This window comes from Pseudophryne corroboree, chromosome 11, assembly GCF_028390025.1.
Source record: "Pseudophryne corroboree isolate aPseCor3 chromosome 11, aPseCor3.hap2, whole genome shotgun sequence".
In the NCBI taxonomy this organism is placed as follows: Eukaryota; Metazoa; Chordata; class Amphibia; order Anura; family Myobatrachidae; genus Pseudophryne; species Pseudophryne corroboree.
The window spans coordinates 299,365,540-299,391,026 of NC_086454.1; the positions used below are offsets into that span (position 1 = coordinate 299,365,540).

At 47.3% G+C, this 25,487-nt stretch overlaps 1 protein-coding gene across 2 annotated transcripts in view; it reads right to left on the reverse strand.

Annotated features, from left to right (window-relative positions):
* Positions 1-349: 349 nt before the first annotated feature.
* The window catches only part of LOC134969515 (copine-7-like), a 600,833-nt gene continuing 575,695 nt past the window's right edge, over positions 350-25,487 (reverse strand). For both annotated transcript variants that reach the window (XM_063945515.1, XM_063945514.1), the window contains 4 exons: positions 10,351-10,402; positions 3,509-3,642; positions 3,172-3,408; positions 350-990 (listed from right to left, as the gene is read on the reverse strand). In XM_063945515.1, the coding sequence (XP_063801585.1) occupies positions 853-990; positions 3,172-3,408; positions 3,509-3,642; positions 10,351-10,402 (561 nt within the window). In that variant the 3' untranslated portion in view covers positions 350-852. The remainder of the gene's footprint in view (positions 991-3,171; positions 3,409-3,508; positions 3,643-10,350; positions 10,403-25,487) is intronic.

Genomic DNA, 25,487 nt, shown 5'->3' on the forward strand with positions numbered 1-25,487 from the left:
TTCTACAGGCCCTTCAATATTCAATTCCACAGATAGAGAACACAACCCACAACAAGCGCTAATGAAGTGTTACATCCAGCTTATAAAAGGCTTGTTTTTCAAAAGAAATGTAATGTACTAAATCAGATCGTTCCTTATTAAAATAAAACAAGGAGACGGGAATTTGTCGGCTGAACAGAATCCCACAGTGACTTCTACTCACCAAAGCTTTGCAACAAAAGATGCTACTGTAGCTCGATCATTGCTTTACCTCAAACCCAATGATGTTTTGGAAAAGAAGACATACTGTAGATAAAATAAGCTGGTCATCAAAGATTAAAAGATGAAGACCCCCGCCCCCCCCCCCCCTCTCCCTTCATACCCCAATGACGGCACTTACAGTATAGGAACGGAACTCATGGTTCCAATAATGACAGCTTGGTGTCTACCACTCTCTTCCCACCGTCATTCTTTTTTTGTCTACATAAAATTACATTCAGTGCCTCCCCAGGCATGACGTGCAGGACAGAGGCAGAACCCTAGAATACACACAATATGAACAACGTGCGACCAGTTGCACTACTGACACCAGGCACCACTGTTGACCATGTGCTATTCCGATGCATTGGTATCATGAGGTCAGCGCCCTGGCAGTCTTTAGCGGTCATTGTCCAGCACTGATAGGAGGAATGGGGAATGGCAGGAGTGAATCCAGCAGCAGTTCATGTCTCAGTGGCTGAATGGGTCTACCTGGCACGCGTGAAAGGCATTCGATGACGGTTGGTACACTGTGGGCTACAAGCTTTTTTGTCTTTCCGAGGATGGGTGGGAAGGAGCTAAAGGGACATTGAGGAGCTGAGCAGACGACTGTGCTCATTGTGGAGAGTTGAGAGCAGAGTCCGGGGAGTCTACTTTTGGGCAGCGAGGGGGGAAGACTTTGTAGCTGTAATACTCTACCACTTGTTTTGGCACTTCGGCCAGGACACACTTTGCCAGGGCAGCTGGCGAAGCCTGAAACACACAACCATAAGATTTGTCAGTAACAGAGGTGCAAACCTGTTGTACATTGCGTGCTACTGTATACCGTTCTCTATTCAATTAAGAAGCATCCCCCTTGAAATAACATTCTCGCATATAGGTTGTTTTTTTGCATATGGAAACATACTGTTGTCCCCATCCTACTATATCTATGGTATAGAGACAAGTTAACCTGTTGGACCCAAGGACAACAAACAGAAACCAATCTGCCTGAAAAGTAAAACTATAGAGAAAGAAAGTCTCTTGGGTGCAGGTGTACCGGGAGGGATGCTGCACAGTGTATACTGTATACTGATATTTAGTATTCCATTCAAATTGAATACCCGCCACAGAGGTGAGGTTCAAGTACATGGTGTCAGAACTTCAATGGAGCCATTCTCCTCTATTATGGAATAAACCCCAATGATGTATTCAGGTCCAGCAGTAATTGGTTTCAGCAGTTCATTGCATTAATGCACAGTACGTGATCCAGTGTGAATCAGAGATTCTTTGTCGCGTTTCATGGGACAAGTGCCCGCTTCGTCAGATGGAGTTTATTGTAAAATTGTTATAGTACGAGGGGGTATCAAAGTTTTAATTATCACCATGAAGTTATTGAGATATCTGGATGTAATCTGATCAACATAATCAATGATCCTTATGCGTATGATGTTGTAAATTACAGCTACTTACAGTATGTCAGCTTGTTTCATAATAAGCAGCTGGTAAATGTCAGTAAGCTGCATGATGGACAAAGCTGAAGCCCGCAGATATATTAGGATCCTCCATTTGAAGGGTAACAGCGTCCGACAAATCCATGATGGAAAGGTGGCTGTTTAGGGTGATCAAAGTCCATCATATGACACTGTTGTGAGGTGGAAAAGCAACTTTCAAACTGGACACATGTCCCTCTTAGATGAGCCTCAATCTGGGAGACCCTTAATCACAGATGATGTTGACCCAGTGAAGAAAATGGAGGCTCTTGTCCTCGAAGACAAACAACTAACCATAGAAGTGATCATCAAAGAAGTTGGTCCAGGTTATGGAAGTGTGTGGAAGATTATGCATGAGCAACGGCACATGTCTAAAGTGTCATCACGATGGGTTTCCCTGTTGTGCAGCGGATGTCGACTCTGCTGGAGCAGGATAAAAAGAGAATTTCTTTGCACGTCTTATGACTATGGATGAATGCTGGGTCTAACTGTACGATCCGGAGACCAAAGAAATGAGCAGGAAATGGAAACATTCCTCCTCTCCCACCCCACCCCACCCAAAAAGGCTAAGGAGCAGAAATCTGCAGGGAAGGACATGGCTGTCCTTTTTTTGGGGGACTGTTGTGGCGTAATTGTAACTGATTACCTTCTGAAGGGTCAGACCACCACCAGCGCTTACTACTGCCCCCTTCTGCAGAAATTGGAAGATGCCGTGAAAGAAAAACACTGTTATATGATCAGCAAAGGCATCCGTCTCCTAAGCGACAGTGCACCCGCGCATACCACCCAAGCATCTGCTGTGAAGCAGACAGGTGTGGCTATGAAATTTTGCCCCATTTCCCCTATTTGCCTGATCTCACACCCAGCGACTTCCTTCTCTTCCCTGAGATGAAGAAACCAGTTCGGGGTAGGCGATTTGACAACACAAATTATGTCATTCTGGAAGTGGAACAGTGGTTCTAAGGCAATCACAGGGCTTCTATAATGATGGGTTGCAGAAGGCTAAGAAATGCTGGCAGTAATGTGCGGTTCTGCAGGGCGACTACATGGAGAAGACTTATCTTCAACATACCACATCTAACCGTTCTGTCTCATTCTGTTCATGGTGATAAGTGAAACTTGATACTGTGTTACTGAGATGGAAACGGGGGCTTGCATTAAGTGCTAATACTGTCCTAATGGAGAGATACAGTACAGTGTTCTATGGCTTTGGCACCTACAGTACACTCTGGAACAATAATTGGAAGATCAGAACAATCAACTTGATAATTCAAAGACACTGCAGCCTGTAATGTGTAATATGTGTATCCCTTTTTAACATGGTTTTCATTTGTTTTATCTTTGCATTGTACTGTATAAGCCAATTATTAAAATGTATGTGGCCATTGCTCATATATTGCTCTAGGTAACCGTCATGCTGGTTATTATATAGATTATTATATAGGATCATTTTGCAACTTACGTTTTTGAATTCTCGAAATGGCACAAACTGGACAATGTCACGGAGGACAGGTTCCCCTTTGGGCGCTCGCAGTATCCCGTCATCCCCATCCAGAATCTGCATGTCGGTAAAGTCTGCATTCCCGACACCCACGATGATAATGGACATGGGCAAATAAGATGCCCGCACAATAGCCTCCCTGGTGTCCGCCATGTCTGTTACCACTCCGTCCGTGAGGATGAGGAGAATGTAATATTTCTGCAACAAGAAAGCGGGGGTCAGATGGTTGATGCAGGGATTAGCAGTAATTGGGTTTCACAATGTAACATTCCAACGAATGCCCCGTGGTATCACCCACCGAAGCTTCTTTGGTCCTCTCTTCCTCTGCTGCCAGTCGTGCCACCCTGGATATGATAGGTGCCACGTTTGTGGGTCCATACAGCTGAATTTTGGGGAGGCAATTCTGGTAAGACTCCACTATGCCCTGAATCCCTATACACAGAGGTGATAAACAAGAAGTCATGGATTCAGTGTTCTATAAGCCAGCAGATATATCAAATAAAAGAAGATGGATGGATGGTGACCATATTACCATAGGGATGCAAAATCTAAAGTACACTTTGCTGCATATAAACAACTTACTAGTCACATTCACAGATATATAAGTTCGGGTACTTGCCATAAATGAAATAATCAAAAATATATGAGATCCTGTACGCAGCGGTTGTGGGAAAATATGCAAACGTCGCAGCCACCGGGATCTGCATTGAGGCACCCACTGGTGATGTCTCAAAGCCACGAAGATGCAACCATCAGACACACATCAGTCGATCATCGACTTTCTGACTACCGCTGAGTAATGCAGACCGGCCGACGGAACTATGAGCAGTAGCCACCCCCGTTATCGCCCACAAATGGTCCCTGAATGTCAACCACTTTGCAAATAAAACCTCACTGTGATCACTGCAACACATGCACAGTGTCACTCTGATACATCCACAGTGCCACTCCGACACACGCACAGTGCCACTCTGACATATGCACAGTACCACTCTGACATACGCACAGTGCCACTCTGACATATGCACAGTACCACTCTGACATACGCACAGTGCCACTCTGACATATGCACAGTGCCACTCCCACAACATACACAGTGCCACTCCCGGCACACGCACATTGCCACTCCCGACACACGCACAGTGCCACTCCCGGCACACGCACAGTGCCACTCCCGGCACACGCACAGTGCCACTCCCGGCACACGCACAGTGCCACTCCCGGCACACGCACAGTGCCACTCTGACATATGCACAGTACCACTCTGATACACACACACAGTACCACTCTGATACACACACACAGTGCCACTCCCACAACATACACAGTGCCACTCCCGGCACACGCACATTGCCACTCCCGGCACATGCACAGTGCCACTCCCGGCACACGCACAGTGCCAGTCCCGCAACATGCACAGTGCCATTCTGACATATGCACAGTACCACTCTGATACACACACACAGTGTCACTCCCGCAACATACACAGTGCCACTCCCGGCACACGCACAGTGCCACTACCGACACACGCACAGTGCCACTACCGACACACGCACAGTACGACTGCGGCACAGTGCCACTCCGACACACTCACAGTATGACTCAACGTCCGTCTCAGTACATATACTGTGTGTTTGTATGGCAGTCATCGCACCTTGGGTTTGCTGCAGTTGGACATTACAATAGTAGGTGCCTATACAGGATGCTACAGTAATAATACTTCCAGCATCACAGCTCATAACAGCATTCAGTGTCTGCAGTCACTCAGCGCACACGTTACATATCACACAGCTGATGAAGCAATCACACCTTCAGCGTAAGAAGTGAGAAAAGCACAATACCACTTAAACAACTGCAGCTTCTTCTTGTGATGCCCAAAGGACGTCAGCTATGGGAATACCTGCTCTCTGTCCAAATCAGTTATGAGCTCATTACATCACCCATATGCCTGCCGACTCCACTACACCTTCCAGAAATGCCAGTCATTAGAGTAACAATTCCCTTATTAATCTTAGCACTGGTCACTTTGTATTGCTGTAGGATTATCAAGGCAATATCATATAGCGCAACGGAATGCATGTAGAGCAGTGGTTCCCAAACAGTTCATGTTTTCCAGGTCTCACAAAATCACAAGTGAAATAATTAGCTCCACCTGCAGATCTTTTCAAATGTGTCAGTGAGTAATGACTAAACCTGTGCACCACTGGGTGACCAGGAAAACATGACCTGTTTGGGGTTCTTGAGGACCGAGTTTGGGAACCACTGATGTAGAGGGGCATGGTGGAGTGGCTGCTACTGGCCAGGGAAGGGTTATAACTAGTGATGTGCACCGGAAATTTTTCGGGTTTTGTGTTTTGGTTTTGGATTCGGTTCCGCGGCCATGTTTTAGATTCGGACACGTTTTGGCAAAACCTCCCTGAAAATTTTTTGTCGGATTCGGGTGTTTTTTTTTTACAAAAAAAACTCAAAAACAGCTTAAATCATAGAATTTAGGGGTCATTTTGATCCCATAGTATTATTAACCTCAATAACCATAATTTCCACTCATTTCCAGTCTATTCTGAACACCTCACAATATTATTTTTAGTCCTAAAATTTGCACCGAGGTCGCTGGATGGCTAAGTGACCCAAGTGGCCGACACAAACACCTGGCCCATCTAGGAGCGGCTCTTGCAGTGTCAGACAGGATGGCAGATTTAAAAAATAGTCCCCAAACAGCACATGATGCAAAGAAAAAAAGAGGTGCAATGAGGTAGCTGTGTGACTAAGCTAAGTGAGCCAAGTGGCCGACACAAACACCTGGCCCATCTAGGAGTGGCACTGCAGTTTTCTAGCAAGAGGATGAGTGCTTCCATCCTCACGTGAATCTGAACCACTAGCCATGAACATAGGCCAGGGCCTCAGCCGTTCCTTGCCACTCCGTGTCGTAAATGGCATATTGGCAAGTTTACGCTTCTCATCAGACGCTTTTAATTTTGATTTTTGGGTCATTTTACTGAACTTTTGTAGTATACTTGACGACACAGAGGTAGAGCAGTGGACTACTGTACCGTACTGCTATATATATACTGGTGGTCAGCAAAATTCTGCACTGTCCTCCTACTATATACTGCGCACAACTAAAATGAAGCACAGGTATGGATGCATAGTATACTTGACGACACAGAGGAAGAGCAGTGGACTACTGTACCGTACTGCTATATATATACTGGTGGTCACAGCAAAATTCTGCACTGTCCTCCTACTATATACTGCGCACAACTAAAATGCAGCACAGGTATGGATGCATAGTATACTTGACGACACAGAGGTAGAGCAATGGACTACTGTACCGTACTGCTATATATATACTGGTGGTCACAGCAAAATTCTGCACTGTCCTCCTACTATATACTACAATGCAGCACAGATATGGAGCGTTTTTCAGGCAGAGAACGTAGATATTTGCAGCACACTGAGCACATATATTTGCAGCACACTGAGCACAGATATTTGCAGCACACTGAGCACAGATATTTGCAGCACACTGAGCACAGATATGGAGCGTTTTTCAGGCAGAGAACGTAGATATTTGCAGCACACTGAGCACAGATATTTGCAGCACACTGAGCACAGATATTTGCAGCACACTGAGCACAGATATTTGCAGCACACTGAGCACAGATATGGAGCGTTTTTCAGGCAGAGAACGTAGATATTTGCAGCACACTGAGCACAGATATTTGCAGCACACTGAGCACAGATATTTGCAGCACACTAAACACAGAAACTGAGAGAAAGCAGCCACGTCCTCTCGCTATCATCTCCAAAGCACGAGTGAAAATGGCGGCGACGCGCGGCTCCTTATATAGAATACGAATCTCGCGAGAATCCGACAGCGGGATGATGACGTTCGGGCGCGCTCGGGTTAACCGAGCAAGGCGGGAAGATTCGAGTCTGCCTCGGAACCGTGTAAAATGGGTGAAGTTCGGGGGGGTTCGGATCCCGAGGAACCGAACCCGCTCATCACTAGTTATAACTGTGTGTGAGGTTGTTGGTAGGTGGTACTTAGTAGAGGCCAGCCCATACATGTATTTAGGGGAGGCCAGACTATAGATGTGGTTTAGGGGAGGCCAGACTATAGATGTGGTTTAGGGGAGGGTTTCAGGGACATTATGGGATAAATTTACTAAGATTGGAGTTCTTTTTACGATGGGACGTTGCCAATAGCTACCAATCAGATTCTACTACTCATTTATCTAGAACCTTCTAGAAGATAATACCTGGAATCTGATTGGTTGCTATGGGCAACATCCCATCTTAGGGGGTCATTCCGACCTGATCGCACGCTGCAGATTTTCGCAGCGCAGCGATCAGGTCAGAACTGCGCATGCACCGGATCGTTGCTGACCGAAGAATTTAACGAAGAATCCATTCGCACAGCCGATCGCAAGGAGATTGACAGGAAGAGGGTGTTTGTGGGTGTCAACTGACCGTTTTCTGGGAGTGTTTAGAAAAATGCAGGCGTGACCAAGCATTTGCAGGGCGGGTGTCTGACGTCAATTCCGGGCAAGAACAGGCTGAAGTGATCGCAGCGGCTGAGTAAGTTCTGATCTACTCAGAGACTGCACAAAACTTTTTCGTACCGCTCAGCTGCACATGCGATCGCACACTTGCAAAGCGAAAATACATTCCCCCGTGGGCGGCGACTGTTTGCAGCGCAGCAAAAAATTGCTAGCGAGCGATCAACTCGGAATGCCCCCCTTAAATAGAACTACAATTTTAGTAAATTTACCCCTCTGTGCTTGGAAGTGTAGTGGCCAATTTGGTATCAACCTCTTTGGCTGTGAAGATTCCCCCCTCCCCTCCCTATATACTTGTTAGTTGGTGTTGTCATTATGCATGATGGGAAACAACGGTAGCCGTCGCCATCTCCCTTTAGCTCTTGAGCTGCTCTCTCCTCCAATACACAGGTTAGGCTGATTCTACCCAACTGGGGTCAAGGCCACCACCAACCCAGGTAGGCCTTACTCGGGCCAGAGTCAGATGTTCAGGGGGACATTGTCCCTGAGTCAGATGCTCAGGGGGACATTGTCCTCCTTTGCAGTGCCACAGATAGTGGCCAGGGAAGTTACTGAGGGGGACAGCTTGCGGCTCCCCCTATGCAGCACAGATAGTATTTTTATTTTTTTTAGAAGTGGACACTACCACACCTCTCAGATTTGGTCACGCCCCCTATAAAATCGGGGCCCATACTTGTTCTCGACGGCCCTGCATACACATGTAGATCTGCTATGTGTCTTGCTATTGCTAGTCCTGATTAATTGCTTAAAGTGAACGTAAAGAACTGGTTTGGTATCTAGTACATTGGCCAAGCATGTAACATACTCCTCAGTACTGCTTTGAGTTTTGCCAATTCCCCAGCAGCAGGGACATTTTATAATTCACTACTGCTGGCACGTATTGTGTGAAGAACACTGCTTGGATGGACTCCACAGTATCCAGTTGGTTGTTTACATCCGTGGAGACAGAGCCGGCCATAGGCATAGGCAAACTAGGCAATTGCCTAGGAAATTTGATATGCCTAGGGGCATCAGCAGCTTCTGCTGATTAAAATGATATGTGGCATGCCTATATTCTGTATGTAGCATTTCATATGCAGATACAGCCACAGTCTCACACAGTATATAGGCATGCTGCATATCAGTTTAATCAGCAGAAGCTGCTTGTGCATCCTAGCCACATAGCAATGCAAATAAGATGCATTTTCATTAAAAAAAGGTGCCTGACGTTAGCATTGATGCAAGATTTGTGAGGACACATCTGTATCCAAGCAGAGGCAGAGGTCACAGTGTTAGTGGAAGTGTGAGTGCTGTGTGCATGTGAGTGGGTTGGTTGTGCAGTAGTGTTCAGAATATGTGTAAGGAGCATTATGTGTGTCATGTAAAAATGCATTAATAATGTGCAACATATGTGTAAAGGGCCACTATGTGTGTCATTGTGTGTATAAGGGCATTCATAATGTGCGGCATATGTGTAACAGGGTACTACTGTATGTGTGTCATTATGTGTATAGGGGCACTAATAATGTGCAGCAAATGTGTAGGGGGCACTATGTGTGTCATTATGTGTATAAGGGCATTAATAATGTGCGGCATATGTGTAAGGGACATTATGTGTAAAAGGGCATTAATAAAGGTTGTCATAATGTGTAAGGTGCATTATGTTTATAAGGACATTAATGTGTCTCATATGTGTAAGGGGCATTACTGTGTGGAATTGTGTATAAATGCATTACTAATGTGTGGCATTATGTGTATAAGGTGCTCTACTATGTGGCGTTGCATATAGAAAGGGCACTACTGTGTCGTCTAATGTGAATGAAGAGCAATAAGGTGTGGTGTAATGTGAATAAGGAGCAATTCAGTGTGATGTAATGTGAATAAGGGGCTCTACTGTAAGGAGTAACGTTTATAAGGTAAAGTGATACTACTGTGGGATGTAATATGAATTATGGACACTATCGCAAGATAAAATGTGAATAAAGTTGCAGTACTGTGTGACATAATTGGAATTGGGGTTACTATTGTGTGGCCGTGCCCCTTCCCAGCAAGAAGATGCCCCTTTTTGGGCTGTGCGTCAAATGTGCTAACTGTTCCTATTTAAAATATAGGGGGTACAAGGACTGCTATGGGTGAGGGGTGATGGTGCTGGGAAAGAGGTGCAAGGTCAGAGGCAGAACCAGTGGTGGTGCTAGGGGGCACCAGCCAAAATCTTGCCTAGGGCATCATATTGGTTAGGGCCAGCTCTGCGTGGAGAGCAGACGTGTCTGCAGCACTGACATTCTCAATCCTCCTCCTCCAACTAGCGTCTCAGAGAGTTAGAATCTTGCAAGCGGCAGAGTCACAAACCCCCATCGGTAAATTCATTGGGGACGGTTATGTCACCATCTGATGTTGGCTTTGATGAAGTTCTTTTGGATGGTTATATTGCAGAATGTTTGTGTGTCTTACTTACATCCAAATGAAAGTATTGAACAGCTGCTGTAATACAGAGGGAGCCGTGGTTTTCATTAGCCATCACGCATCCACTCAACATGGGGCCACAGATCCCACGCACAACCTTTCCCTCATTCACTCACGTCTCCTCTCATTCCCTTACCTTCACATTCATCGTCATCAGGGTTGAAGTTGATAGCAAAATCATGGGAAACCTGAAAATAGTGACAGTAGAAGACAGGTCAGCGGACTGTAAAAGTACAATGGAAGTACTGCTCCTAGGTATGACATACGGGATTCGGTCAGCATGTCAACATAATGTTGACAGTTAACATGTTGACATCTTCAAAAAGTTGACATTTTCCCAGTGTCCACATGGTAAATGACGTTAGGTTTAGTGTTAGTAGCGTTAGGATTAGGGTTAGGATCAGTGTGAGGATTAGTTTTTATAATTAAGGTTAGGATAAGCATTACGATTAGGGTTAGGATTAGCGTTAGGGTTACGGTTAGGATTAGCGTTAGGGTCAGGATTAGCATTAGGGTTATGGTTAGGATTAGCAGTAGGGTTATGGTTAGGATTAGCATTAGGGTTATGGTTAGGATTAGCAGTAGGGTTATGGTTAGGATTAGCATTAGGGTTATGGTTAGGATTAGCAGTAGGGTTATGGTTAGGATTAGCATTAGGGTTATGGTTAGGATTAGCAGTAGGGTTATGGTTAGGATTAGCAGTAGGGTTATGGTTAGGATTAGCAGTAGGGTTATGGTTAGGATTAGCATTAGGGTTATGGTTAGGATTAGCATTAGGGTTATGGTTAGGATTAGCATTAGGGTTAGGATTAGCATTAGAGTTATGGTTAGGATTAGCAGTAGGGTCAGGATTAGCATTAGGGTTATGGTTAGAATTAGCATTAGGGTTATGGTTAGGATTAGCAGTAGGGTTAGGATTAGCATTAGGGTTATGGTTAGGATTAGCATTAGGGTTATGGTTAGGATTAGCATTAGGGTTATGGTTAGGATTAGCAGTAGGGTCAGGATTAGCATTAGGGTTATGGTTAGAATTAGCATTAGGGTTATGGTTAGGATTATCAGTAGGGTTAGGATTAGCATTAGGGTTATGGTTAGGATTAGCATTAGGGTTATGGTTAGGATTAGCATTAGGGTTAGGATTAGCGTTAGCGTTATGGTTAGGATTAGCATTAGGGTCAGGATTAGGATTAGTGTTAGGGTTATGGTTAGGATTACGGTCAGGATTAGGATTAGCATTAGCGTTAGGGTTATGGTTAGGATTAGCAGTAGGGTTAGGATTAGCATTAGGGTTATGGTTAGGATTAGCATTAGGGTTATGGTTAGGATTAGCATTAGGGTTATGGTTAGGATTACGGTCAGGATTAGGATTAGCATTAGCGTTAGGGTTATGGTTAGGATTAGCAGTAGGGTTAGGATTAGCATTAGGGTTATGGTTAGGATTAGCATTAGGGTTATGGTTAGGATTAGCATTAGGGTTAGGATTAGCGTTATGGTTAGGATTAGCATTAGGGTCAGGATTAGGATTAGTGTTAGGGTTATGGTTAGGATTAGCATTATGGTCAGGGTTAGGATTAGCAATAGGGTTATGGTTAGGATTACGGTCAGGATTAGGATTAGCATTAGCGTTAGGGTTATGGTTAGGTAAGCATTAAGGTCAGGATTAGGATTAGCATTAGGGTTAGGATTAGCATTAGGGTTAGGATTAGCATTACGGTCAGGATTAGGATTAGCATTAGGGTTAGGATTAGCGTTAGGATTAACATTACGGTCAGGATTAGGATTAGCATTAGGGTTAGAATTAGTGTTAGGGTTAGGATTAGCATGCTGAATATGATGACATGTTACATTTCAACACTATGATCATATCAACAATCTCATGATCGCATATTAGTGTTAGGGTTATGGTTAGGATTAGCATTATGGTCAGGGTTAGGATTAGCAATAGGGTTATGGTTAGGATTACGGTCAGGATTAGGATTAGCATTAGCGTTAGGGTTATGGTTAGGAAAGCATTAAGGTCAGGATTAGGATTAGCATTAGGGTTAGGATTAGCATTAGGGTTAGGATTAGCATTACGGTCAGGATTAGGATTAGCATTAGGGTTAGGATTAGCGTTAGGATTAACATTACGGTCAGGATTAGGATTAGCATTAGGGCTAGAATTAGTGTTAGGGTTAGGATTAGCATGTTGAATATGATGACATGTTACATTTCAACACTATGATCATATCAACAATCTCATGAAAAATGTTGACATTCTAACCGTCAATAAGATATATCAAACCCATCTGCTGGGAGCCTGTCATTGCCTCGCAGTCGCATGTCCATTATATACAATGAGGAGGGTACAGTGTCCCACATCAGCAGCACCATATGCGATTCGTCTTATCCGTGACCTTCACAACATGCACAGAACACACAGCCGTCTCCGCTGCAGTGCGCCTGTCTGCTGTACTCCCTTACTGTCCGGACGCTGATTCCCACAGAAGGCTGCACAGAGCTAAAGACTAAAGAAACTGACAAACAGCTTGTGAGCCGCGAGGCGCTAATGTCAGAGACTGTGCAGACGCAGTGGCCAGGCTTAGCAGGTCAGGATGTGACACTGATATATCAGATGCATGAGGGTAGCGACAGAATGAGAGCATCAGAGGAAGCAGGATATGCAGGAAAGGAGACCGGGCAGCTGAGAGAACACCCACATGTGCTGGAGGCCAACGTACCTCAACAGCAAGAGGGGAATGTCCCTAGGGATGGTTTGATGGTTATAAGTAACGTTGGCACCAAGAGAGGTCAGCTCTGTTCCTCAGGGGCTGTGCGGCCTCAAGCTGTGGCACAGCCTCTCCAGAAGCAGAACTCTCAGTCACCACACTCTCCACAGGTAATCATACAGTTAAACCCTTGGGAGATTATAGTGCTGAGATTGTGCTGCAGCTCCGGCCTCTAACAACTATCAACCTGGCTCTCCTGGCAGGCCCTGGAATTACCACATGCTATAGGGCTGAGTCTGACTTGGAAGCAAAGCAAAAATAAGCAAGTAACTGGACAAAATCCTGCTGCGCTGCAGGTGGGGCAGATGCAACGAGTGCAGAGTGTTAGATGTGGGAGGAGCAGATGTAACGTGTGCAGGGAGCTAGATGTGGGAGGGGCAGATGTAATTTGTGCAGAGAACTACAGGTACCAGCGGGCCCGTTATTTTCCTGCATGCTGGTACTTGTGGTTCTCCAAGTACCAGCAAGCGGTAGAGGCTTGCTGGGACTTGTAGTTCTAAAACAAAAGACAATATTCTTTTTTTTACACACAAAAAGGCTATCAGCCCCCCATCCACCGCCCAGGGGTGCTGGGGACAGCCTCGGGCTTCACCCCTTGGGTGCCTGGAGGGGGGGACCCCTTGATTTAAGGGGTCCCCACTCCTCCAGGGTACCCTGGTCAGGGGTGACTAGTTGGGGGGGAGGGGGGGGTAATGCCACGGCCGCATGGACCAGTATAAAAGTGTCCCCCGGCTGTGGTATTATTTTCTCGGCTAGTGGAGCCCGGTGCTGGTTTTAAAAATACGGGGGACCCCTACATCTTTTGTCCCCCGTATTTTTGGAACCAGGGCCGGCCCAAGAGCCCGGTGCTGGTTGTGTAAAATACGGGGGGTGGGGCCCAGTCAATTTCCCCCTGGTATTTAAACAACCAGGACCGGCTCAAAGAGCCCGAGGCTGGTTATGCTTAGGAGGGGGGACCGCATGCAATTTTTTTTAATGATTTTTAACTATTTCTGACCCTTTTACACAGATAAGCATGCACGGATCTCACTGATCCATGCATGACTATCTGAACACGCCAGCAAAAAGCAGGTCTATTTGAAAGCTCCTTTTTTTTACGAATTCTATGCTTTACCGGCAGTGTTTAGCTATTGTCGTCAGTGATTGAGAATACAAATTCTTAGTAAATTACAGAGTTGTATACATAAACAGCCGCGTTTGACCGATGGTCTATCCATTCATATTTGTGAACTCTGCCTGGAAAAACAATACGAATAGCCCCAACACTGCTGAGATTTGTGTTTAGTAAATTCCCGTGATCACACTTAGGGGCAAATTTACTAAGATGGGAGTTCTATTTAAGATGGGATGTTGCCCATAGCAGCCAATCAGATTCTACTTCTCATTTATCTAGCACCTTCTAGAACAGGGGTGGGCAATTATTTCAGCTGAGGGGCCACTTGACACTTTCCTGTCAGTATTCGGGGGCCGCACACAAAATAGCAGCCCCCCCCATGCGCCAAAAATATAGGGACGTGGCTTTGTGTGGAAGAGGCGTGGCCAAAACATAATACAGATTCATATTAGGCTGCACAATAGTATCCATTATTCAAATTACGCCACACAGTAGCACCACTTACACACATAACACCAGGTAGAGCCCCTTTTACACATATTACGCCAGCAGAGCCCGTCACACATTATGCCAGGTAGAGACCCATTTTACAGATTACTCCAGGTAGAGCCCCTATTACACATCACGGCAGGTAAAGCCCCCCTTTACATGACACATTACAGCAGGTAGAACTCTCTTTTACACACTGTAGGGGGGGGGGAGGGTTTTGGTTAGGCTGCGTCCAGGTGGGTTAGGATTAGGCTGCGAGGAGGGAAGGTTAGGGTTGGGCACCACCCTCGGAGGGTTAGGCTACGGGGGATAGGTTAGGTTTAGGCAGCGGGGACAGGAGGTTGGGTTTAGGCAACCATGGGGGGTGGTTAGGGTTAGGCACCAAGGGAGGAGGTTAGCGTTATGCTGCGGGGAGGGAGGGTTAGGGGGATGGGGAGAGGGGAGAACACCCCTTACTCACCCCTGTTGGTTTCGAGATATCGGGATCCTGGCGTCGGTATTTTGACCGCCGGGATCCCAAACGGCGGTGAATCATACTGATCCAACACATACACAGAATTACAGATGCATAGTTACACAGATACATATACAGAGTTACAGACATACAGTATACACAGAGTTACACAGACACATATACAGAGCTACAGACACATACAGAGCTACAGACACACATACTGAGCTACAGACACATATAGAGTTACACAGAGACATATACAGAGTTACAGGCACATTATCATATACAGTTACACAGACATAATATCATTTATGGTCCCTCATACCTTAAACACTGTCACTGCATGGAAACTTTGACAGGTCCATCATCCTATCTGCCAGTGCCATGCATGTTGCATGTTAAAGTGCAGGAGCATCAGGGCTGTGCTCCGTGCTGGGTAGCCCCGCCCCCACCCCTGCTGGGACACTGCTTCCTCCTTTCTGGTAATCAGGGATGTCCCATTGAAGGAGGGGGGCCCAGGACACATGCCCGAGAGACCCCTGTGACTGAGAGCCCACCTCTGACTGCAGTGCAAAGCAAAGTCCTTCCCCTTGTCTCAGAGGCGGATCTTTGCCTGGCTGGCTGGGACTCGGAGGGTAAGTAAGAGTAGCAGGCCAAGGAGGAGGAGGAGCTGTGCAGGCTGACAAGGAGCAGGAGGGGAAAGATCACATAGTGCCGGCTGCGGCTAATAGAGCCGCGCAGCTGCAGGCATCAGCTCGCAGCCGCTGCCGTTGACCTGGGCTGGAAGCTGGCCGGGACAATGGAGTCGAAGTGCTCACATCAGGGCTGGAGCACTGCGGCAAAAAACTCCATTGTCTCCGGCAGTTCCGCCCCTGGACTGGCGCCGGTATCTTGGAGGTAGTACTGCCGAGCAATGACAAGCAGCTCAGCTGGTCGGGCCGCTTGTCATTGCGCGCAGGTGGGCGGCAGTGGGCCGGGCAGGATCGGTTCGCGGGCCGTATTTTGCCCACCCCTATTCTAGAACATAATACCTGGAATCTGATTGGTTGCTATGGGCAACATCCCATCTTAAATAGAACTCCCATCTTAGTAAAAACTTACCCCTTAGACCAAAAAACAAAAACGAATGAAATCGGGACCTTAGTAAATATACCCCCTAGTGTCCAAAATTAGCAGGCATAGCGCCTCATGGGAAGTGCCGCGATCGGCTGCCACAGCCCCGTTTTTGCCACTGTGGTGTAATGCCCGTCGCTCTGTGAGCTGCTGGCCATGACCCCAGTCCCTCTCTCCTGGGTAAGAGCGTGCGAAAGCAATTTCCAGGTAAATGAAATTGCATCTATCGCTGTAGATATTGCGCAGTTTTCTTTTTATATCCAGCGCTTCCAAATTCTCCATGATTTCAGAACCATTGTTCTCAAGACTTCAATTGAATCATCGGCGTTGTCACTTTGAGAAACTCAAGGCCCTGCGTGGCGGTAATTACCTACGATTTACATATCATTAAGAGAGACATTCGTGTCTGGCGAATGATATCTGAGGCTGGGTGACACTCACTGAGGCAGAATAATTCTTGCTTGTAGCAATTATAAATGGTTAGTGATTGTCCTACATGAGGAAGTAATATATAAATAATTGATCGTTTTCAGGAAATCACCGGCTTCATACTGAATGCAGTGTCTGGGCTGTCAGCTAGCGGGTAACAGCAATCATTAGCAAAGCGGATCATGTTACACAGCCATGGACACATACACTAGAACAGTCCCAGACTAGTACAGACATTATACTGCATTGTTCTGGAAGCGTCAATTTCCGAAACTATTTTAGCTCTCAATTGTTGGCTGATTACATAAAGAATACAGTTGCAATACTACCAATAACTAATGTTGTTGCTTTATATAATTGGGTCTTAACTGATATAAAATAGTGGCTTTCATGACAGCAAAATTCTGGGTTATACTAATGGGATGTCTACAAGCCCCTGGACACAAGGGGGGCCCACACAGCGCACCCTTAGTAATACTTATCTCACCAGGAAAATGGAGCAGCGGCCATTTTCCCAGTGATTTTGTCAAGCGCAATAGAAAAATCACTGGGAACATTTAGCAGACACCATGTTCCCAGAGACCTGCACATGCACAGCGAGTATAGATCATCAGATCTACATGAAAAAGGTCTACAGTCATTAGGTCAACATGCGGTAGGTCGATAGGGTGAAAAGGTCAAACATGAAAAGGTCAACATGACAAAAGCTAGATAGGAAGAAAGGTCGACATATGAAAAGGTCAACATAACAAATGGCCGACATATTTCAAATATTTTTTTGTGTCGTTTTCGCTGTCAAAGCAGGTGGAACCCCAATTAGTGTACTGTGGGCCTAATTTAGATCTGATCGTAGATGTGCTAAATTTAGCACATCTACGACCAGTTTCACAGACATACGGGGGGACGCCCAGCCCCCCGCACAGGTACAAAAGCATCGCACAGCGGCAATGCTTTTGTACCTGATGAGTAGCTCTCTACCAGCGCTGCTCCTGCACACAGGCAGACCGCTACTCGCCGCATCCCAAGTCGCAGCGGCTGCGTGTGACATCACGCAGCCGCTGTGGCAACCGCCTCTGCCTGTCAATCAGGCAGAGGCGATCGCAGCCCTGGGATGCTGATAGCATCTCACTGGGATCCCGGGGTACACACGCGCAGTTCAGACGACGATCACTGCCGCTGGCTAGCAAGCTTTGGGCAGGATATTTCCGAATCCGAAAGTTGATTCAAATGCTAAACCCCCCCCCCCCCCCCCCCCGAAAAAAAACTGTTGACAAATTATGTGTCAACCATTTGTACTTGCTCCGTTTGTTGCGGCGGGGCAAGATTATGGGAAACTGCATCATTAAGCCCTGCCCCTTTCTCGTTGACCCGCAAATGGCAGCATTTTGCTGCTATGGGGTGGGGCCTAATGAAGTGCTAGCCCGGGCCCCGCCCCCTGAAGTTGCCTGCAGCATCACTAATTATACATCGTAATTGCAATGTAGGCTAAATTTTGGAAGTGTGTATTTGCTACTTAGATTTAATACAGTCGTGTGTGTTGTGCTGATGCCTATTTATAATTATCTCCATTATCTGCCACAGCCCCTCTATGTCCTCCGCAAAACCAACCCCCATAGGTTTCTATAGGGGCTGCTAAACGGTCACATTTACCAAACTCTGGAAAGCCGGCAGGCAGCTGACGCATCTTTATATGCCCGGCGAGAGCCCATATACAGATCTGCCTTCGGTGAAACTACCTGTGTCAGGGTGGCAACTATGCCAGCTCACATAACCTCCCCAGCTTCTGAGAGTGTCATGAAGGAGTTGTGGGTGCATAGCTAGTATGGGGCAGGTGCCATTACTAATTAAGACAGGTGTGTCGGTCGTCGACGCTGATGAAATGTCAAATTGGTCACACAGTTGACAATACGTGTTTCAGGTGAGTCAACCCTACAGCTAGGCCTAATGCCATTGTCGCCATTTTTACTATGTTGACAATTTAACCATGTGTTAACATTATAACATTCGGCATTCTGATGCAGACATAGTGAAAGTCGACAAGAAGACTACATACTATGTAGTGTCCTATGTTTATATAGATGGTAACGACACTGGGGGTAATTCAGACCTTATCGCACGCTAGGTTTTTTCACTGCGCTACGATTAGGTAAAAACTGTGCATGCGTATGCACCGCAATGCACAGGCGCGTCATACGGGTACAAAGCGGATCGTTGCTGTGCGATGGATTTAACGAAGAATCCATTCGCACAGCGGATCGCAAGAAGATTGACAGGAAGAGGGCGTTTGTGGGTGTCAACTGACCGTTTTCTGGGAGTGTTTGGAAAAATGCAGGCGTGTCCAAGCGTTTGCAGGGCGGGTGTCTGACGTCAATTCCGGGCCCAGACAGGCTGAAGCGATCGCAGCGGCTGAGTAAGTTCTGGGCAACTCAGAAACTGCACAACATTTTTTTGGACCGCTCGGCTGCACATGCGATCGCACACTTGCAAAGCGAAAATACACTCCCCTATAGGCGGCGACTATCTGATCGCAGCGCTGCAAAAAATAGCTAGCGAGCGATCAGGTCTGAATTAGGCCCATTGTACTGTACCAACAGCTTTGTCGGGCACTGGTACTGCGAGGGTACGTGGCAAATTTGGGGAGCTGTGGCCAGGCCCCCTCTGTGCAAAAATGTAAAAAAATAGACTATGTGGGCGCTGAATGGTGGTCAGCCAGGGGTGGATGGGGGAAGAGGTTTGAGTGGGGTGTCGAGTGTGATCCCTTCCCCTCCGCTGCACAGGGAGACTGTTGTTGCAGACAAGCTCCTGTAGCAGCGGTGGCTTCTTTCTTACCATGCCGCTGCTTGTTACGGGAGAGGAGATGGTTACCCGCTGGGCCAGGGCAAGGAATACCTGCCCCCCACCCTGTCTGTGCCACTGGGGTAATGTTCTGCATAGTGTGGGTAGATGATATGTACTTTATATCGCCTTTGCTGCAGTCTGCGTGCCTTATGTAGGTCAAGCACAATATGTGTAGCTTAAAACCTACATTAAGCTATAAAATATCAAGTAAAATGATTTTTTATGCATGTGACCCACATATTCACATCTAGTAATCACATATAATAAATCACACGTTCAAACAGGATTTCCAATCACTACCGTATGCAACACAATGTGAATCTATGGAGCTGCTGCTGATATTGTGCGCGGCAGGCGTGTATCTAGGGGTGCCGCAACCCCCTCCTCCTCCTCATACCCCATATTTGAAAAAGGGAAGGTGCATGTGCAAAAAAGGATAATGATCTTGTGGGAATAACCATAGACACCCCCCCCCCCCCACACACACAACATAATGATAGCCGCCCCGCTTCCCTCCACACCTCCCCAAGCACATAGCCGTAGTCTCTCTCCTCCCACAACATAGCTGTAGTCCCCCCAGCACATAGTCATAGCCCCCTCTCAGCACATAGCCATAGTCAGGGGTGTAGCGAGGGTGGGTCCTGTGGAGCGCGAGCTCCGGGCGCCAGAAAAGTTAGAGGGTGTGCCGAGCCTGCCCCACCCTTCCTCTGCCCGCTATACCGCGGGCCACTTTACAGACAGCCACGGAGCAGGAGGAGGAGAAGAAGCAGATAGGGAACACACTGACTCAGAGACTAGATAGGGAAAAGGGCAAGCCAGAGGTGACACTGACAGCCAGCACATGCCGGAGCTCTGCCGTCCTCTTTATATGTCTCACTGCTTGCAGTTGTTGAGCAGGGTTACTTCTGTCCTGCTAAATCACTCTCTGCCCCTGCAGCATATTTTTCTGCCCCAGCTGCTGCAGCATCTCTTTCTCTGTCCCAGTTGCTGCAGCACCTCTTTCTACCCTGGCTATTGCAGCATCCCTCTCTGCCCTGGCTGCTACAGCACCTCTCTCTACACTGATGCTGCAGCACCTCTCTCTGCCCCGGCTGCTCCTGTAAAACCTCTCTCTGCATTAGAAGCTGCAGAGTAACCTGTATGAGCTGCTCTACTGTGGTATAATGTGTAAAAGTGTCTCTAGTCTGGCTTAATATGTAGGCTCTACTGTGGTGTAACATATATAAGTGACTCTACTGTAGCAAAACATGTTTAAGCAGCTCTACCGGGTTGTGTAACGTGTATAAGGGGGCTCTACTGTGTGGTGTAAAGTGTATAAGGGGTACTACTGTGTGGTGTAAAGTGTATAAGGGATACTACTGTGTGGTGTAATGTGAATAACAGACACTACTGTGGCCAAACATGTTTAAGCAGCTCTACCGGGTTGTGTAACGTGTATAATAAGAATTTACTTACCGATAATTCTATTTCTCGTAGTCCGTAGTGGATGCTGGGAACTCCGTAAGGACCATGGGGAATAGCGGCTCCGCAGGAGACTGGGCACAAAAGTAAAGCTTTAGGACTACCTGGTGTGCACTGGCTCCTCCCCCTATGACCCTCCTCCAAGCCTCAGTTAGGATACTGTGCCCGGACGAGCGTACACAATAAGGAAGGATTTTGAATCCCGGGTAAGACTCATACCAGCCACACCAATCACACCGTACAACCTGTGATCTGAACCCAGTTAACAGCATGATAACAGAGGAGCCTCTGGAAAGATGGCTCACAATAATAATAACCCGATTTTTGTAACAATAACTATGTACAAGTATTGCAGACAATCCGCACTTGGGATGGGCGCCCAGCATCCACTACGGACTACGAGAAATAGAATTATCGGTAAGTAAATTCTTATTTTCTCTGACGTCCTAGTGGATGCTGGGAACTCTGTAAGGACCATGGGGATTATACCAAAGCTCCCAAACGGGCGGGAGAGTGCGGATGACTCTGCAGCACCGAATGAGAGAACTCCAGGTCCTCCTCAGCCAGGGTATCAAATTTGTAGAATTTAGCAAACGTGTTTGCCCCTGACCAAGTAGCTGCTCGGCAAAGTTGTAAAGCCGAGACCCCTCGGGCAGCCGCCCAAGATGAGCCCACCTTCCTTGTGGAATGGGCTTTTACAGATTTTGGCTGTGGCAGGCCTGCCACAGAATGTGCAAGCTGAATTGTACTACAAATCCAACGAGCAATAGTCTGCTTAGAAGCAGGAGCACCCAGCTTGTTGGGTGCATACAGGATAAACAGCGAGTCAGATTTTCTGACTCCAGCCGTCCTGGAAACATATATTTTCAGGGCCCTGACTACGTCCAGCAACTTGGAGTCCTCCAAGTCCCTAGTAGCCGCAGGTACCACAATAGGCTGGTTCAAGTGAAACGCTGAAACCACCTTAGGGAGAAATTGAGGACGAGTCCTCAATTCTGCCCTGTCCGTATGAAAAATTAGGTAAGGGCTTTTATAGGATAAAGCCGCCAATTCTGAGACACGCCTGGCTGAAGCCAGGGCCAACAGCATTACCACTTTCCATGTGAGATATTTTAAGTCCACAGTGGTGAGTGGTTCAAACCAATGTGATTTTAGGAACCCCAAAACTACATTGAGATCCCAAGGTGCCACTGGAGGCACAAAAGGAGGCTGTATATGCAGTACCCCCTTGACAACCGTCTGAACTTCAGGAACTGAAGCCAGTTCTTTCTGGAAGAAAATCGACAGGGCCGAAATTTGAACCTTAATGGACCCTAATTTTAGGCCCATAGACAGTCCTGTTTGCAGGAAATGCAGGAAACGACCCAGTTGAAATTCCTCTGTAGGGGCCTTCCTGGCCTCGCACCACGCAACATATTTACGCCAAATACGGTGATAATGCTGTACGGTTACATCCTTCCTGGCTTTGATCAGGGTAGGGATGACTTCATCCGGAATGCCTTTTTCCTTCAGGATCCGGCGTTCAACCGCCATGCCGTCAAACGCAGCCACGGTAAGTCTTGGAACAGACAGGGTCCCTGCTGGAGCAGGTCCCTTCTTAGAGGTAGAGGCCACGGGTCCTCTGTGAGCATCTCTTGAAGTTCCGGGTACCAAGTCCTTCTTGGCCAATCCGGAGCCACGAGTATAGTCCTTACTCCTCTCCTTCTTATGATTCTCAGTACCTTGGGTATGAGAGGCAGAGGAGGGAAACACATACACTGACTGGTACACCCACGGTGTTACCAGAGCGTCCACAGCTATTGCCTGAGGGTCCCTTGACCTGGCGCAATACCTGTCTAGTTTTTTGTTGAGGCGGGACGCCATCATGTCCACCTTTGGTTTTTCCCAACGGTTCACAATCATGTGGAAGACTTCTGGGTGAAGTCCCTACTCTCCCGGGTGGAGGTCGTGCCTGCTGAGGAAGTCTGCTTCCCAGTTGTCCACTCCCAGAATGAACACTGCTGACAGTGCTATCACATGATTTTCCGCCCAGCGAAGAATCCTTGCAACTTCTGCCATTGCCCTCCTGCTTCTTGTGCCGCCCTGTCTGTTTACGTGGGCGACTGCCGTGATGTTGTCTGACTGGATCAGCACCGGCTGACCTTGAAGCAGAGGTCTTGCTAGGCTTAGAGCATTGTAGATGGCCCTTAGCTCCAGGATATTTATGTGAAGTGATGTCTCCAGGCTTGACCACAAGCCCTGGAAATTTCTTCCCTGTGTGACTGCTCCCCAGCCTCTCAGGCTGGCATCCGTGGTCACCAGGACCCAGTCCTGAATGCCGAATCTGCGGCCCTCTAGAAGATGAGCACTCTGCAACCACCACAGGAGAGACACCCTTGTCCTTGGTGACAGGGTTATCCGCTGATGCATCTGAAGATGCGACCCGGACCATTTGTCTAGCAGATCCCACTGGAAGGTTCTTGCGTGGAATCTGCCGAATGGGATTGCTTCGTAAGAAGCCACCATCTTTCCCAGGACCCTTGTGCATTGATGCACTGAGACTTGGCCTGGTTTTAGGAGATTTCTGACTAGTTCGGATAACTCCCTGGCTTTCTCCTCCGGGAGTAACACCTTTTTCTGGACTGTGTCCAGGATCATCCCTAGGAATAGAAGTCGTGTCGTCGGGATCAGCTGCGATTTTGGAATATTGAGAATCCAACCGTGCTGGCGCAGCACTATCTGAGATAGTGCTACTCCGACTTCCAACTGTTCCCTGGATCTTGCCCTTATCAGGAGATCGTCCAAGTAAGGGATAACTAAAACTCCCTTCCTTCGAAGGAGTATCATCATTTCGGCCATTACCTTGGTAAAGACCCGGGGTGCCGTGGACAATCCAAACGGCAGCGTCTGAAACTGATAGTGACAGTTCTGTACCACAAACCTGAGGTACCCTTGGTGAGAAGGGTAAATTGGGACATGTAGGTAAGCATCTTTGATGTCCAGAGACACCATATAGTCCCCTTCTTCCAGGTTTGCAATCACTGCTCTGAGTGACTCCATCTTGAATTTGAACCTTTGTATGTAAGTGTTCAAGGATTTTAGGTTTAAAATTGGTCTCACCGAGCCGTCCGGCTTCAGTACCACAAATAGTGTGGAATAGTACCCCTTTCCCTGTTGTAGGAGGGGTACCTTGATTATCACCTGCTGGGAATACAGCTTGTGAATGGCTTCCAATACTGCCTCCCTGTCTGAGGGAGACGTCGGTAAAGCAGACTTTAGAAAACGGCGAGGGGGAGACGTCTCGAATTCCAATTTGTACCCCTGAGATACCACCTGAAGGATCCAGGGGTCCACTTGCGAGTGGGCCCACTGCGCACTGAACTTCTTGAGACGTGCCCCCACCGTGCCTGTGTCCGCTTGTAAAGCCCCAGCGTCATGCTGAGGACTTTGCGGAGGCGGGAGAGGGCTTTTGTTCCTGGGAACTGGCTGTTTGTTGCAGCCTTTTTCCTCTCCCTCTGCCACGGGGCAGAAATGAGGCGCCTTTTGCCCGCTTGCCCTTATGGGGCCGAAAGGACTGCGCCTGATAATACGGCGTCTTCTTAGGTTGAGAAGCTACCTGGGGTAAAAATGTGGATTTTCCAGCAGTTGCCGTGGCTACCAGGTCTGATAGACCTACCCCAAATAACTCCTCCCCCTTATAAGGCAATACTTCCATGTGCCTTTTAGAATCCGCATCACCTGACCACTGCCGCGTCCATAAACCTCTTCTTGCAGAAATGGAGAGCGCGCTAACTCTTGATGCCAGTCTGCAAATATCCCTCTGTGCATCACGCATATATAGAAATGCATCCTTCAAATGCTCTATAGTCCGTAATATACTGTCCCTATCTAGGGTATCAATATTTTCAGTCAGGGAATCCGACCACGCCAGGCCCGCACTGCACATCCAGGCTGAGGCGATTGCTGGTCGCAGTATAACACCCGTGTGAGTGTATATACATTTTAGGATATTCTCCAGCTTTCTATCGGCAGGTTCCTTTAGGGCGGCCGTATCAGGAGAGGGTAGTGCTACCTGTTTAGACAAGCGTGTGAGCGCTTTATCCACCCTAGGGAGTGTTTCCCAACGTGCCCTATCCTCTGGCGGGAAAGGGTACGATGCCAATAACCTTTTAGGAATTATCAGTTTTTTATCGGGGGAAACCCACGCCTCATCACACACTTCATTTAATTCCTCGGATACAGGAAAAACTACAGGCAGTTTTTTCTCACCAAACATAATACCCTTTTTAGTGGTACTTGTATTATCAGAGATATGCAATACATTTTTCATTGCTTCAATCATGTAACGTGTGGCCCTAGTGGAAGTCACGTTTGTCTCCTCATCATCGACACTGGAGTCAGTATCCGTGTCTGTGTCTGCCATTTGAGGTAACGGGCGTTTTAAAGCCCCTGATGGCGTTTGAGACCCCTGGACAGGCACAAGCTGAGTAGCCGGCTGTCTCATGTCGTCAACTGTCTGTCGTAAAGAGCTGACACTGTCACGCAATTCCTTCCATAAGCTCATCCACTCAGGTGTCGACTCCCTAGGGGGTGACAACTGTATAATAGGCAACTGCTCCGTCTCCATC